Here is a 16,022-nt window from a genome sequence, read left to right as displayed (position 1 = left end):
TGTTAATTGATCCCGAGTTTGACGGGTTAATCTGGTTTGACGAGTTAACTATATATTTTATTTTATTTTTTTAATTAATTTTTTCATTTAGTTTAGTTTGTTAATGTTAAATTTCTTTCTATTTAATTATCAAACTTTTATAGCACGTATTCAAAGCTTGACAGATTAACCCAATTAATTATGGATTAACCCGTCAATTTTTTTTTTTCTATTTAGTTATTAAACCCTTATAACACAAATCTAAGGTTTGACGAGTTATCCTGATTTGAAAGGTTAACCCATTTAATTTAGATTTTTTTTTCTCTTTTTCTTCATTAGTTTTTTTCTTCATGTTGGTTTTTTTTTCTTTGTTTTTTTTTTTAAATTAATTTATTTAATTATCATACTTTTATGACACGACATTACAACCAGACCCACATTCAAGGCTCCTGGGTCTAGTGTTACAACCAGACTCACTTAAACTTGAGTAATGTAAGTTTGATATTATTATAAATATTACTTCTGGATCAAGCATTGCAGTTAGATCAAAGGCTCTTGGTTATGTCTTTGCAGAAAGACATAACACTCTTAGATCTTAGTATTTCTTGATATTTTTTATGCAGGAAAAAAAAATAACTCGTGGCGTATGCTTTTGTTTTTTTTTTTTTTTTTCCTTTTCCTTTTTAAGTCTTTTATTGTGGACTGCACAATGCAATCCACGGTGAAAAAGCTGATGCCTTTATTATTTTTTTAATTTTTTTTGTTTTATAATTATTCTTTTAATTTAGTTTTCAATATTAATTTTTTTGTGTTTAATTATTAGACTTTCATTACACGGATCCAAAGTTTGACAAGTTAACCTAGTTGATTCAGATTGTTTTTATTTTTCCTCATTAGTTTTGTTCTTTCAATTTCATCTTTTAATATTGTATGTAGTCCATGGTGAAAAGGTTAATGTTTTTAATTATTATTTTTTTCTTTTTTTTTATGCCTTTCATTATGGACTGCAAAGTACAGTCCACGGTGAAAATGTTGATGCCTTTTTGTTAATATTAAATTTTTTTTCTATTTAGTTATCAGACTTTCATGACATGAATCTTAGGTTTGACGAGTTAACTTAGTTAATTCAAATTTTTTTTTTCATGTTGGTTTATTTTTTTATTTTTTCCTTTTTAATTAATCTATTTAAGTATTAGACTTTTATGACACAACTCTACAGCTAGACTCATATCAAAGATTATTGGGTTTGGTATTGCAACCAGATCCACTTAAACTTGGATCTTTCAAGTTTAATGTTATTATAGATATTACGTTTGGGTTAGGCGTTGCAATCAAACCTAAGACTCTTAAATATAACTTTGTAAAAAAAACCTAATACATTTAGATCTTACTTTTTTTTAATATTTTTTATGCAAAAAAATTGACTCGCGGCATCGCGCAAGTCATGTAACTAGTGTGTGTGTATATATTGTTTTAATATTAAAAAAAAAACAATTATAATATCAAATAGAATCATGATAAAACCTTTGAGTATTTATAAAATCGGTTACGATAAAGATAAAAGAGTGTTTGAGAACATAATACAAACTGTATTTCTAAAATTTTTGAAATTTTTGAAATTTTTATATATATTTTGAAATTGTTTTAATATGCTAATATTATTAAAAAATATTTTTTTTTTTTAAAAAAAGTATTTTAAACCATCCCCAAACATGCCTAGGTGTTGTGTAATCAACCATTCACAAACAAAATCGACATCACATTAAAATGAATCGAGCAGGCCAGAGCAATGCGGGAGAACTCGTATTTTTTTTGAACAAAAAGCAATGTGCAGCTGTCAGGGTTTTTCAAGTAAAAAAAAGTGTAGCGATTAGGAATGTATTTCTTACAGCAGCAAAAAAATATATATATTGTGAGAATTTTTTTTTATTGTAAGTCAAAACCTTCATGGAGGGCTATATAAAAAAAAGTCCCAATAATGTTATAAAAATAATATTACAAAATTTTGAAAAAAAATTAAATGATATTTAATCAAACAACAGACAAAAAAATAAAGTGATCAAATAAAATCCTTAAAGAAAACTCATGAAGGGATGTACAAAAAGAGCTATCGTTAGTATCATTAAAAAAAAATATATGATTTTCATATAAAAATTAAAATTACAGCAGTACCCAATAAAAAAGTTTTAAATTTTATTTTTTAATTAACCTATTTGAAAGAACTAAAGTTTAAAATGTAGGGAGAGAAAAAAACAGGCCACATACGCGTGCCGACTTGCTCACATAGCCCATTCAGAAAGACATGGCATCATGCCTCTTGTTTTTGTACATTAAATGGCCGATAATACGTTGTCCATCTTTTGATTTTTTTTAAAGAAAAAAAACAATGCAAACAACGTGTTGTTGTTGATATAGAACTTGGTTACCGAAGAATTAGTGAGGATACATTCTCAACTTATATTCATTAAAAACACAAGGAAAAACATCTAAAAAAACATTAATAAACTTAGTTATCACCTCAAATAACCTAAAAACTAAAAACTGGTAAAAAAAGCTTAAATTCAACTCAAATTAAAAAACTCTTTTGATAACAAACCTCTCATCTCAAGCAAGAAAGAAATAAAAAACACTTGAGTGAAACTCCTATTATTTAATGAAATCTATTGACACCAAGATTAATCTTTTTCATGTTTATAACCGGAGTTAATTAAGATTTTCTCTCTTCAACCAGAATTTGGTGACTTTCCCTATCATTTCTAAAACCAGGGACTGTAAAATAAATAAAATAAAGTTTTGAATCATAAATAAATTCTCTAAAAGTAAGGGGCTGAAAAATTAGAATTTAGAAAGTATTATGGACCAAACTAAACTTTTTGTAACAACTTTGAAATTACCATCTATTTTCCATATTTTCTTGACATGGTATTTTGTCTTTAAATTATGTCATTTCTTAATAAATCTGAAGCAACTATGAGTCTGTTTGGCAACGCGGCAGCTGCTGCTTTTTTTTTCAAACTCAATAATTCAGTGTTTGGTTATAAGTTGTGATTATGGTTTGGCTGATGGGGACCACCAAAAGTGAGGTTTCATCGTAGGTTAAGCCAAAACAATTTTTTCATGCTTTTTCTTGTTGTGTTCTTACAAGCTCTCCACTGTTCATTTTAATTAAGTGAACAGTCGAGTAAACTCCACTGTTTACTCCACTTTTCACTTAATTAAAGTTGACAATGGAGCTGACAGTGGAGTTCAACTCCACTGTTTACGTGAACAGTGGAGTTCAACTCCAATGTTCTAGCCGGCCAGGTCTAAAAATAAATATATTAAATCAGCTTTGATTCAGTTAAAAAAAAAATTATATTCTTAATTGTGTTTTATTAAAAAAATTAAAAGAAAATCGTTTGATAACGTAGCATTTGCAGAATTTGATCACAACCTTAATTTTGTTCTTTATAACATTTTACCTGATATTGCGTGCTTAAGAAATCTTGGAAAATGTAGTCTTTATTTGATAGATTTCATATGTTATGAAATTACACATAGTTTCATGGAATAATAAAAAATATTTGATATCAATATTATTTATTTCATGATGTAATAATAGTAATTAAATCTACAATATTTAAATTAAAAACCATTAATATTAATATATATATATATATTAATTATTTTATAACCTCAATTTTAAAAACATTATTTTAACCAAACATATTAAATTATTTTTTTTCAACCTCAATTTTAACCACAGTTTTAACCAAACACCTATTTTTTCAAACCAACCTCAACTAAAAGTACTTTTTATAAAATAACTTTTTTTAAACCACAACCACAACAGCTACCGCAATACCAAACACACTCTATATCTTTGGCTCATACCACGTTGTAAGCCGAGTTAATTTTTTTAACACAAAAAAAAAATTTAATTGTTGCTAATATTTTTCTAATAAAAAAAAAAACCATGTGGGGATTTACTTGGTATGACATGTTCGACTAAAAACACCGAGATAAAAACATATTTAATTAATTCAGATCAACTTGAATTAAAATACTAATCTGAATGTCAGATCATAAGATCATAATAATCTAATATAACTCGAATTGATCATAAAAAACATAAATTAAAAAAAAATACATTACCTCATTTTCAGTTAAAACATTTTTAAGAATAGTTGTAATTGGATTTTCACTTTAAAAATATAATTTTTCATTGGTTTTGGTTTTAAAACTCAAATTATCTTATTTTTTTATCATTTTATATACGTGTTTTTATTTATCTTTAGTTTGTGAACATAATTAATCAATTTATTAACGCTACGTTCCCAAAGGGTATAACATGATGACAAAAGGCTTGAAATTTGCACAACAGGTCTCGAGCTTGAGTCAGGGCGTGCACCTCTTGTAAGAGTCTGAAATAGCCGGAGTTTTATTCGCTCACCTGGACCCACAAAGTGGGCTTTCCGAAAAGGTGAGATTTCTTCGAATCAAAAAAAAAAAAAAAAAAATCAATTCATAAATTCTGACACGTATCCCGTGATTTAATAACATTAAACCCAAGAGTAGAACTTTAACAGAACATACGGTACAAGGGTAAAAAATACTTGCTATACTTGTATAAATGAAAAAAAAAGAGAGAGAGTGTACAACGTGTCATCAACCCCTCTATTCTCTACCTTCAAATAAAAAATAAATCGGAGTGGTCGTTGTTGTGTTAAGTAATTGAAAAGTCGGCGTTTGTCTCTCTTCCCATCCGCACCAGCTTCTCTTTTCGGGTTTCAGGTACAGGCTACTCTGTTCATTTCACTCTGATTTTTGTTTTTCATTTTCTCCAACAAAGAGTACTAATTATCGTTCTTGACGTCCTAATTTCTGTTTACCTTTCATAATTATTAATCCTCGTAGCAATCCCACGTTCTTGATTTTTTTTCTTGATGTTTAGTTGATGAGATATTGCTTGTACTAAGATAATTTTTCTAGGGTTTTTTACCTCTCCCTCGCATTAACTCTCTTCTTTCTTTCTTTACGTTCTTGCAGTAATTGCTTCTTGAGATTTCTTACTCGTTCTTAACATGTTGTTTCTTTAATGGATAAATCAGTTTTCTTTTATCTCCATCCCTACTCTCGTATCCCATTTTTAGCGAGAGCTGTAGTTCATCTCAAGAAAATATATTATCTTCCAAAAATAGGTTAGAAATAGGACTGATGCATTGTTATTACTGATGCCTTTTGCTTGCTAGTGGGAATTGTGTGTTGAATTTACGAGTCACATATATACAATGCGTTTAACTATGGTTTTGCTGTCAATGCTATATGCCTGCACATGATATTCTTTGAAAAGGACAATTTTTTTGGAGGTGAAAACTGTATTTTCAGTTTCTTTTTCTGATATATTGTATGCTCTAATTTATTTTAACTATTATGTACTTGATATTTGATGAATTCTATTTTACTTGTGAAACAATTGATTTTGATTTCAATCAGTGACATTGTTGCCCATTTGCAGAGTACGCTGATGATAAAATGTCTCCACCAGCGACGCGTGGTAACAATAAAAGGAATAGACAGGGCGACAATGTTAATACCACCTCTGAAATATTAAGGTACTAAGTCTTATTGTTTTTTTATGGAGATAGTCTGTTTTGTGTGTTGTTTTATTTTTTTATTTTTATTGCTTATTTTCACAGGAAAATTCATGCAAGTGGTCGAGTAACTGATGGCGATGTAAATCAGCTGTACATGATATGGAAGCCAGTTTGTCAAGGCTGTCGTGTGAATACCAAGGACAACCCCAACTGCTTTTGTGGTTTGATTCCACCACCCAGTGGAAGTCGTAAATCTGGCTTATGGCAGAAAATGCCTGATATTCTTCAAGCACTTGGATCAGACCCTGTCAAAGATCTTCGTAATACGGATGAAACTCCTGCTGGTCTAACAAATCTGGGAGCCACATGCTATGCCAACAGTGTACTCCAGTGTCTGTACATGAATGCCTCATTCCGAGAAATTGTTTTCTCTGTTGAACCAGATTTGTTAAATGAACAGCCTGTGCTAAATCAGTTTGCCCGGCTTTTTGCACAGTTGCATGCTAGTAAAATGGCTGTTATTGATCCAGCTCCATTTATAATGACCTTGGAGTTAGATAATGCAGTTCAGCAGGATGGCCATGAGTTCCTGACCTTGCTTCTTTCACTGCTTGAATGCTGTCTGAACCACTCTAAAATTTCTAAGGTGAAAACAGTTATTCAAGATCTTTTTCGAGGAAGTGTGTCTCAAGTAACAACGTAAGACAAAAACCAATTTTGATTGTGTTCATTTGTTATTGGATTTCTTTTTTTGTTCATCTGGTGCTATGATGATTATCCTTCTATGTTCATGTCAGTTGCATATGCTCTCTTTTGATTGACCTTTACGTTTGAGTGGTCATTTCTGAGTTATAGCACCTTAAGTGTCCACCATGCCAAATAGTAATTGATGTAGAATGTTACTGTTTCTTTTTTTGCCTTTTGTTCTGTATGCAGGTGCTCAAATTGTGGAAGAGATTCTGATGCATCTTCCAAAACTGAAGACTTCTACGAGCTGGAGTTGAATGTCAAAGGCTTGAAAAGCTTAGATGAGAGTTTGGATCAGTACCTTAGTGTGGAACAGCTTCATGGAGAGAATCAATACAATTGTGAACTGTGTAAAAGCACCGTAGATGCCACTCACCACATCAGGCTACGGACACTTCCTGATGTTCTTAATTTTCAGCTTAAACGTTACGAGTTCCTTCCGAAGGTATTCTGTGATGTGCTTTCAAGAGCTAAATTTCTGTTACCGTTACTTGTGAAATTTTATAACAAATAAGCGCATTTATCTCTCTTCCCATCTCGGAATTTCAGTTAATATATGCTTTTATTTTCACCTTGGTGGTGCCATTACTGGGCAGTAGCCTTTCTTAAATGATGCATTGCAATTGACAAACGGTAGCTTATTCTCTGTTCTTATGATGAAGTTGAAGTTTATTACTTGCATATGAGATTTGAAGTAGCTTTATTGAAATAATACATGGGTTTCTTGATGGACAAAAGGCTAATGCATGGCTCGTGGTGAATCCAGAGGAAATTGTTACAAATGGATTTTCTGACAATTATGTGAAATAGGAGTTTGATCACAGGCATGTAAATGGTGACTATCCTAAAACTTGCAGTGATATCAAATTTTTAAGTAGCTGAATGGCACCTGTAGCTCCTTTTGTCATAAATGACGCTGTGTTTTGTGTGGTTTCATGGTCTTTGTTTTTGGCATGAGGGTAGCTTCTTGCTTTAAATTTTTGCTCTTGCTGCTAAAGATTCTTGGTTCTTTTCACACTTCATTGTTTGAGGTTTCTGGAACCAATTACAAGAAAAGAATAGCTCCGGGCACAGGCAATCATGTTCTTAAGCACTTTGTGTATTGATTTTTGTCAGTAGACCACTACAAGGAAGAAAATCACATCTGCATTTGGTTTCCCTGGAGAATTGGACATGGGACTGAGACTGTCTGAACCTTCTCAGCTGGAATGGATATATGACCTGTCAGCTGTGTTGATTCACAAGGGAACTGCTGTAAATAGTGGCCATTACATTGCTCATATCAAGGATGAGAATACAGGGCAGTGGTGGGCTTTTGACGACGAGCATGTCTCAAATCTAGGTCATTGTCCATTTGGAGAAGGCTCTTCAAGTTCTACTGCTAAAGTTGTTCATAATGACACTGTTTTGCCATCTTGTCCTGGAGCAACACCCTCTGATACCAGCAGAAGTAGTGTAGATGCTGTTCTGCCACAGTGTTTGGAATCTAATGTTGGGAGTCATAAAGAGAGTTTTTCATCTATTGATGCATACAGACTGATGTATAATCTTAAGCGCACTAGAAAGAATGATGATAAAAGAAATCATATTGCTAACATTATTCAATTAGAATGTCACAAGGGTTTACACAATGGCTTTCATCTTCCACCCCACCTCTCTGAGGATATAAAGGATGTGAATGCAGTATATCTTGCTGTTTGTGAAGAGTACAAATTGAAGAAGGAAAGAGAGGTGCATCATGTAGCAGAACGGAGGCAAGAAGTGCGATCAATTCTTTCAGAAGCTCCTGTCTGGTCACTTGAAGAACCGTTTTATTGGGTTTCTACAGCCTGGCTTCGCCAGTGGGCGGACAACATCATTCCAGGGTAAGTTTGTATATGTGGTGCTACATTATGCATGCATAATTGCTACTTCGGGGCTAAAGTAGTGAAAAGGCTTCACCAGGGATTGTTATGATTCATATTTACCAATTTGTCATATGCACCTCAGTCTGATTATCTTAATTGTGTATATTTTGTTTTGTTTGTTTACTTTTGTGTTGTCGGCATATAAATTTTTAAACTCCATTAAGGCTTTGCTAACCACTGTATTGTACTGCAGTGCTATAGACAACAAACCTATCCAATGCTCACATGGAGAAGTCCCAGTGTCTAAAGTTGGGTCCATGAAGCGGCTGTCTGTCAAGACTTGGGGAATCTTGTTCTCTAAGGTATCTCTCTTATTTTATTGCTCATGTAAAAATACCTCATCACACATTAATATTCTTTCCCTTGTTATTTGTGTTTTCAACACTTATGTGCCATGCATACATGATGGATTTGTTTTTTCTCTTTGTATTGCATACAACTGTATTTTTAAGTATGAAGGAGAAGTGTCCTGGCACTTCTAGTTCATTAGCTCAGCAACTTATTTTTCCTCTCCGTCTCTATACCTGCACACACACACACTCCTCTCCATCTCTATACCCGTGCACACACACACACACACACACACACACTTGCACAATGTATCCGTGTTCATGTTTGTCTGCTTCAGGCTTCATCTTTCTTTTCCTAAGCATTATTTATTACTAGGTTGTGCAATCATTTTTGTTGCTTTTCTGTTAAATGCCTGAAAACTGCAGTATGATGGAGGGCCAGCACTGAGAAACAGCAACTGCTGCATGACGTGCCTTATTGATAGTGCTCAATCTGTGGTCTCTGCTGATAGCTATAGGGATCACAGAACAGTAATGAGAGATCTTGCAACCGATGTAATTACCAAGAAATGTTCAGATGGAACATATTTTGTGTCTAAAACATGGTATGCTTGGAACCTTTTTGTTCTTTTCACATTTTCTATTTGATTTGTTGCTTCTTTTATTAGTGATTATTAGGCGTGACTTACCAAAAGGCTCTTTTAATTTAAAAATTAACTGATGCTGCGAACATGCTAGTTTTAAGGCCAACATGTATCCAACCCCCTTGAACTATTGGTCAAATGCCATCAGTCTCTGAACAAAAAAATTCCGCCCCTGAACAAATTGTTTGATTCGATTTAAGTCCATTTGTTAATTCAAATTAGCATTGACCAATTATTGTGTGACACGTGTATATGTTGCTCCACTGCCAAAAGATACATGCATCAATTCATGACACATGCCACACAATAATTGGTCACTGCTAATTTGAATTAACAAATGGACTAAATCAAATCAAACAATTCATTTAGGGACCAGTGGCACATAATTTTATGTTCAGGGACTAATGTTACTTTGACCAACAGTTTAGGGGTTTGGTATAATCTAGCCTAATTTTAATAATCTTTCTCTCTCCTGTGCAAGAACTAAACAATTTCTTGTGCTTTTATTGCCAACAACTACTGCATTTCTTCATCTCTTTCGAACTTGACTTGGTCTGCTTGGACTGGTGTTATTCTGGAAGGTGTCCTGTAATTCTGATCATTTCATGTTTTTAGGCTGCAACAGTGGGTGAGAAGAAAAAATATCGATGCTCCTAGTGAAGCCGATGCAGGACCAACAGCTTCAATTAGGTGTCGACATGGGCAACTGAGGCCTAAGCAAACTGGTGCCAAGCGATTGCTGGTTCCTGAGAAACTTTGGCTCTTTTTGTATAAGGATGCGGTTGCTGTAAAACCTGATGATCCGTTGGGATGCACAACTTTTCCTTCGGATTCTGAACTGTGTCCTGAATGCAGCGATGAACTTTCTGAAGTTGCCTGCTTCGAGGATTCTATAAGGTTTCATATATTTTAACAATAACATAGATCTATGCAATCTCCCTCTCTCTTCTTGAATTGTGCCATTCTGCAGGGAGATGAAGCTCAAAGATCGCCAAAATCATGAAAGGTTGGCTACTGGAAAGTGTATTCCCCTGTCTTTGAACTGCACATATTACCTGATGCCTTTTTCATGGCTCACAAAATGGAGAGACTACACGAGTGCAAGTGGCAAGAATACTTCATCAGTGGAACCTGAAGTTCTTGATCCTGTTATTGATGCACTGAAATGTGAACAGGTAAGTTTCCAGTAGCCAAATCATGAAAAGTTGGATACTGGAAAGAGTATCACTTTTTAAACACAATTTTTTTGGTAAGGGTCAATATGGTTAAAGTTACTTTATAACTTGTGGAGTGAACAAAGGGTAATTATACCTTTGGAATTAGGATCAGTATGTACATCAGCCTACTCTTTTTCTAGCCTGTTTTTTAACTTAACTTGCAAGGAGACTTATTTGCTGTTCTACTCATGTCCCCCGTCCTTTATTTTCAGCATTCCCGACTCCTTGAAAGGCCTCCTTACCTGATGAACAAATGTGGCATGCTTATACAGAAGAGTTCTTCTGTAAGTATTACAAGTACAGAACTCGTATTGATGGCATATGTAGGCCAGTATTTGCAAGAAACATTTTTGTGTGCAAATCTTATTGTAGTGATTAAAATGGTGCTGAAAATGAGCCACTTTCTACTTCATTTCAATCTCACTTAAAAACCTAGAAGAAGACAAAATAGAATGACATCACTAGTTTGAGTGCACTAATTTCAGATTTTTTCCTCCGACCTCCTTCCCTTGTTTTTGGTTCTAGACAGATGCTTTAACAATCATTACAGAGAATGACTGGAACAGTTTCTGTGAAGAGTGGGGCGGCAACAAGGAGAAAGGCATAACGGCAATAATTGAGTCCAGTGATGTCGCAGAAAGTAATTTGGGCTGGTGCGGAGAAGACGTGCCACTATGTAAAGACCATCCAAGTTCTCAAGATGAAGCAAGTAATGGCCCGGAGATCAGACAGCCTGTAATTAGGACCTCTCCAGAGGTGATAAAAATTCTACCTAATTTTTGTTTTGAACTGTGTTAACCACTGTTCTCTGCTAGCTAGTAAAAGACCTTCAATTTTTCATCCTTAATTCTTTTTTATTTTTTGGAGGCTTCTGCCTAGTCATAAACTCTTTTCCCTATAATCTGGTTCTAATTTCAGACCCAAGACCTCCCTCTTATCATGAGGGAAAATGGCCACTGGGATTTGACTTCCCTTGTCTCTTATGCTGATATGGCATTGATGATTCTGCTAGATTTGTGAGGATTGCATTGGTGAACGAAAAAGTCATGAGTTGGCAAAGAAGCTGAATTACTTCAATGAGGAAATAAGTGTATCTCTTGTGCGTGGTAAGGAAGCTCCAAGATCGATTTTAGAAGCTTCTTCAGCCACTTCTGAGACAGATCGGCGGGCCTCCAAGCGATCTCGAAAGACCAGCTATGGGACTTCAGTAAATCTAAAAGTTTCTGGTTCCACATCATTATACCGGCTAAAAATGATGATATGGGAATCGCTTGGGGTATGCTACAGTGAGCGGATAACTTGATAAATATTTAGAACTTGATCATCAAAACATATTTGATGCCATGTTCAGTCGTACATGCATCAAAGATTTTAAGCAGTAAGGCTTGGAATGTTTTCATAATTTGAACTAATGTTGCTTCCATGGAATTCATAAATGTATTTTAGGAAAGTTATATTCTTTCTAAAACTGACAAATGAAGTTTTCTTACTCAAAAGAGAAGCTTTGGCATTGGATAAATTTTGAAATAATAGAAGTCAGATATTGGTTGAAATTAGTCTATAGGTTGCATGAAATGACACACATGCCATCCAAAAAATCTGGATAATTGTGATACCTAAATAATTTTGCACGTCTTCACATATTGTGATGTCTAGATGAAATGGATATCTAGTATTTGGTTTCTGATCTGCTACCAGTGGTTGTCTTAGACAAATATGTTGTATCCTTTGGCTCTCCAACATTAATCTTTTTATCTTCACTTGATTAACCTCTTTAATGTCATAGCTGTAGAAATGTAGATATAGTGTCTCTGCTTATGTGCATCAGTTAACCTAGGAAATACTGCAGGTGGTTAAGGAGAACCAGATACTTCACAAAGGTTCGGTGATTATTGATCAGGAAAGTGCTACGCTTGCAGACTTGAGTATATTTCCTGGTGACAAGCTATGGGTGCAAGATTCTGAAATCCACGTGCATAGAGATATTGCTGGTAATTTGAGTCGCTATACTATAACTACCTTAAAATCAATGGTTATTTTATTTGAATGATAGTCTCCTCTTATTTAAGGAAAGCTTATTTCCTAACACAACTTGTATGCTTAAGCAGTAATGTCACATATCATATAACAATGGAAATGACAATAACAGCCTGAAGTTCAAAATGGTTGACTGATTATGTAGTCTTTATTAACAGGTTTTGAGCTTCAGATTATCAATATGATTATGATATAACATGATTGTCCAGTGTTTAGACGGGATAGTATTATATTTAAATATTTGTGGATATGTTCACAGATGAGATTGTTGACCAGAAAGCAAATGCACAAGATCCTGAGAAAGGGTTTCGGGGAACACTTTTGACTACAACTACTGCATCCCCAGTTGTTTAAGATGCATGCTTTGATAGTTGTCTCCACGACACATTAAATTCTTTAGGATCAATATTCTGGAAGGTAGACCTGAATGTTTGACTTGCATAGTGGAGGTAAGGCATCATTTCAAACCTGTGCATGTGCCTCTACTGAATATTATTCCTGTAACCCTGGCTTCTGAATGCTGGCATCTTTATATTTTACCTTTTTTGGTCAGAACCGGTGGCTGGCCTTGGTTGATTTTGGCTCCCAGCATTTTGACGTTGAAGGACCGGTTCAATACATAATTTTAGAACTCTCCAAGCACTTTGTAACATTTATACCAAGAGATGAACTGGCCCTTTTTGGTACCGTTGGCTGATGTCTGTGAAGGAAATGAACATAGCGACTTTTTTATCATTTTCCTCTTGCAGACTGGCTGCACTTGGTGGATTTTGGCAATTGTAGATCCAACGAAACATGCTGTATCTTTTTGTAGTTAGAGATGAATTAAACAACACAGCACCGTTGGCCGACACTTGGAAAGTCGATGTAACTTTTGTTGTAGATCTGCTGTGCAAAATGTCTTGAAAGCTTTGTCCTATGAATGCTGAATTTCAGTCATGTTTCGGATGATCTTTCCCAGCCATTGTTCTTTGGTCTAAATGGGAAAACAGCTTCCCTTTATTGCATCAGACTGCAAACAGTATGTCAAAACTTGTACCTGGACCTCTAGGTAACGTGTACCAATTTTCTGCAATCTTGGGTTTGTCTTGGTGAGGTGTGCTACGAATTGCAATCCGGTGGCTGTTTTCAGACGGTTAAAGGACGGTAGGTTGAGGAACCAACAAATTCTTCAATGTCTAGGATCGAGTCAGCCTATTTTACTTGTTTATTGTTCTCAGTTGATTGTTCTTCTTTGCCGCCTGATCCTGGAGCCAGATTGTGATCGTGTTTACTTTTTGGGTTTTGACTTTTGAGATGCTTGATGAACCAGAAACCGTTCAGACTTGATTTGGCTTGCTTCGAGCACGGTGATTATTGAAGTGAAAATCTTCTACAAAACATGTCTTGACGTTACTATTTCATAGCTACAGCTAGTATAAATAAGCACAAAAAAATTTCAAGAGACCATAGAATAAGGATAAATGAGTGAACTAGACTGGTCCCAAAAGATTTATTATCTAAAAATTGGGGATGATGATGAGTAGGTCACTGATTTGCTCTGCTCGGATATACTAAATGCAATTGCAGGGAGGGAGGTTGACCTGCTATATTTTTTATTTATTGATTTGAAGATCAATAAATGTGGCTGCCGTCTCAACTGCATTGCACAGCCACAGCTTTCATTTGTTTTGGGTAAAATTGCTATTCATTTTCTTCAAAATAAAATAGAAAGTTTCACGTTGTTAAACTTTTATGCATTAAACATCATTATTTAGTACACATTCGAAATGATGGGCGTAGTAATTAACACTCATGATGGATAGAAAACTATTTAGATCCACCGTCTTCGCGAGTTCTGGTTTCCTTTGAACCACCGATCCCAGCTAGCGTTTACCGGACCCTGAGTCCTGTAATGAATGAGTAAATAAGCAACTATCATCACACCAGCAAATGAACATTGATGATGATAATACACGGAGGCAGTGAGAATACTAATGACAAAATATATATATGTTCTTACGACGGAAGTAGCGGGTCAGGAATCGATTCAACACCTGATACGAGTCTGCAGAGCAAGTAATAAAAAATGAAATGAAAAAACTCAAAAATGAGCAAGGGCTTGAGATGGGAAATACTTATTTTTCTCTGGCTGTTGCTTACTCTTTGCAAACAATCGATGATTCACCGAATGTATCAAGTTGGTCCAGCTCCTCCTGCATATTTAGTTATTGCATAATACTCGGAGTTTAATTTGTTGCTGCTTGTACTTGAACTGCAGAATACATGAAAGCTAACCTGTATGGAATTGATTTGACTCTGAAGTTGGGTGATTGCAGCTGCCATTCTATGCTTACTGAGGAAACTGTTGGGCCCTGTTCTTGGAAGAGAACCTGGTGTTTCTGCTGCCACTGACTCGTCCCTTTTTGGTTCTTCAAGTGATGACACTGGTTGTCGCTCGTCCATTTCTGTTGAATCTGATTCCACGGTTACCAAGACAGCCAGGTGTTTATGGAAAACAGGGAAGGAGAGGAGAGAAGTGGAGCAAGTAGCAGGCAGACATGATTAAAGAAGAGTGGACCAAGTATATAGAAAAAACTACACGAGGATAGAAAGTACTCTGGCGTTTAATCAAACAATTAAGGGAACTTCTTGCAATTTTTTGACTTCCTTTTATTTTAAATTATTTTCATATATATTTTAAAATAAATTTTAAGAAATAAAAAATTATTATTTAAATATGTATATAAAAAAACACTTTTAAAATCCGGAAATAGTTGAGTCAAAAAAGTTGAATGGAAATCGTGTGACGTAGATACTGAACACTGTTCACAAACAGATCCACAGACCAAAACTAATTAGCAGGTGGGAATGAGAACTATATTTTTGAAATCTTACTTGGTTTGTCAGGTCAATTTAGAATTTGACTGATCTGAAATTAGAATTAGGATCAAATTAAAAAAAAAATAGAAAAAAAAAAAACCTGGTGTTATCCGGTGACCTGACAAGACCCGGTTTCAAACCTGTTGACTTTTATTTTTTTATTAAAACGACATCGTTTTTATTTTTTAAAAAAAACCCAACCGACCTGATCAAAACTCAGAACTCGAGCCTTGACTAGGCCGGTCACTAGACCAGGTCTTAAAACTATGAATAAGAACTATTTTTATTTTTGTCATGATAGCTTGATAATTTCTATGAAATGGAATGTTTAAAAATATAATCGTGATTTGTTTTTAAAATATTTTTATTTAAAAATATATTAAAATAATATTTTTTTATTATTTAAAAATTAATTTTACTATCTCTAAAAATACTAAAAAATATTAAATTTTTTAAAAAAAAAAACTTTTAATTTTTTTCGCTTTTAAAACAAACAGGGCGAAGGATAGAAAAAATCCCGTCTATCAATTTTGACCGGAGAACAGCTGTTTTTTTTTTTTTTTTTTTAAGGAGAATAACTTGTTTTTGATACGTGATATGCAAGAAAATGGCTACGGCCTTTTACAAATGGGCCTGTACTGGCGTCAGTGTAGGCCTTCCACTTTTTAGGATTCTAGTCTTTTTAAAACCAGTAATGCAGACTGCAGAGAGGAATCGCATTGAATTTTTGAAAAGACGGTGGCGGTGGGCAAAATTAATCGTA

General features: G+C 34.3%; 2 protein-coding genes across 5 annotated transcripts; one reads left to right on the top strand and one right to left on the bottom strand.

The window, feature by feature from the left end:
* Positions 1 to 4,611: 4,611 nt before the first annotated feature.
* On the top strand, positions 4,612 to 13,472 carry LOC118057462 (ubiquitin carboxyl-terminal hydrolase 26). 4 transcript variants are annotated; one of them, XM_035070155.2, is made up of 15 exons: positions 4,612 to 4,752; positions 5,477 to 5,573; positions 5,658 to 6,254; positions 6,492 to 6,747; positions 7,422 to 8,167; positions 8,403 to 8,511; positions 8,926 to 9,104; positions 9,759 to 10,040; positions 10,114 to 10,318; positions 10,573 to 10,644; positions 10,886 to 11,116; positions 11,373 to 11,636; positions 12,210 to 12,351; positions 12,657 to 12,846; positions 12,951 to 13,472. In XM_035070155.2, exons 2-14 carry the CDS (start codon positions 5,494 to 5,496, stop codon positions 12,749 to 12,751), a joined length of 3,258 nt encoding a protein of 1,085 aa, XP_034926046.1. In that variant the 5' UTR covers positions 4,612 to 4,752; positions 5,477 to 5,493; the 3' UTR covers positions 12,752 to 12,846; positions 12,951 to 13,472. The 4 variants fall into 4 exon arrangements, with proteins under 4 accessions (XP_034926046.1, XP_073260518.1, XP_073260517.1 ...); XM_073404417.1 differs by lacking the exon at positions 11,373 to 11,636; XM_073404416.1 differs by lacking the exons at positions 12,657 to 12,846; positions 12,951 to 13,472 and having other exon boundaries at positions 11,373 to 11,738; positions 12,210 to 12,345.
* A 646-nt stretch (positions 13,473 to 14,118) lies between these two features.
* On the bottom strand, positions 14,119 to 14,983 carry LOC118057787 (guanine nucleotide-binding protein subunit gamma 2). The gene is made up of 4 exons (XM_035070533.2): positions 14,675 to 14,983; positions 14,540 to 14,592; positions 14,400 to 14,444; positions 14,119 to 14,286 (listed from the first exon to the last, which is right to left on the bottom strand). The coding sequence occupies exons 1-4, from the start codon at positions 14,840 to 14,842 to the stop codon at positions 14,211 to 14,213; spliced, it is 342 nt and encodes a 113-aa protein (XP_034926424.1). The 5' UTR covers positions 14,843 to 14,983; the 3' UTR covers positions 14,119 to 14,210.
* Between the last annotated feature and the right edge of the window lie 1,039 nt (positions 14,984 to 16,022).

Source organism: Populus alba, chromosome 14 (genome assembly GCF_005239225.2).
Source record: "Populus alba chromosome 14, ASM523922v2, whole genome shotgun sequence".
In the NCBI taxonomy this organism is placed as follows: Eukaryota; Viridiplantae; Streptophyta; class Magnoliopsida; order Malpighiales; family Salicaceae; genus Populus; species Populus alba.
Note: the sequence above shows the minus strand (reverse complement) of the source record. Positions and strands in the feature narration are given on the sequence as shown.

Excerpts from the sequence above, each read along its gene's own strand:
- LOC118057462 (XM_035070155.2), top strand. The coding sequence starts at position 5,494 with ATGTCTCCACCAGCGACGCGTGGTAACAATAAAAGGAATAGACAGGGC. Across the intron at positions 10,041-10,113 it reads TGCTTCGAGGATTCTATAAG|GGAGATGAAGCTCAAAGATC; the intron begins GTTTCATATATT and ends GCCATTCTGCAG. Across the intron at positions 10,319-10,572 it reads ATGCACTGAAATGTGAACAG|CATTCCCGACTCCTTGAAAG; the intron begins GTAAGTTTCCAG and ends CTTTATTTTCAG.
- LOC118057787 (XM_035070533.2), bottom strand. The coding sequence starts at position 14,842 with ATGGACGAGCGACAACCAGTGTCATCACTTGAAGAACCAAAAAGGGAC. Across the intron at positions 14,445-14,539 it reads TCATCGATTGTTTGCAAAGA|ACTCGTATCAGGTGTTGAAT; the intron begins GTAAGCAACAGC and ends CTTGCTCTGCAG. Across the intron at positions 14,287-14,399 it reads CCTGACCCGCTACTTCCGTC|GACTCAGGGTCCGGTAAACG; the intron begins GTAAGAACATAT and ends CATTCATTACAG.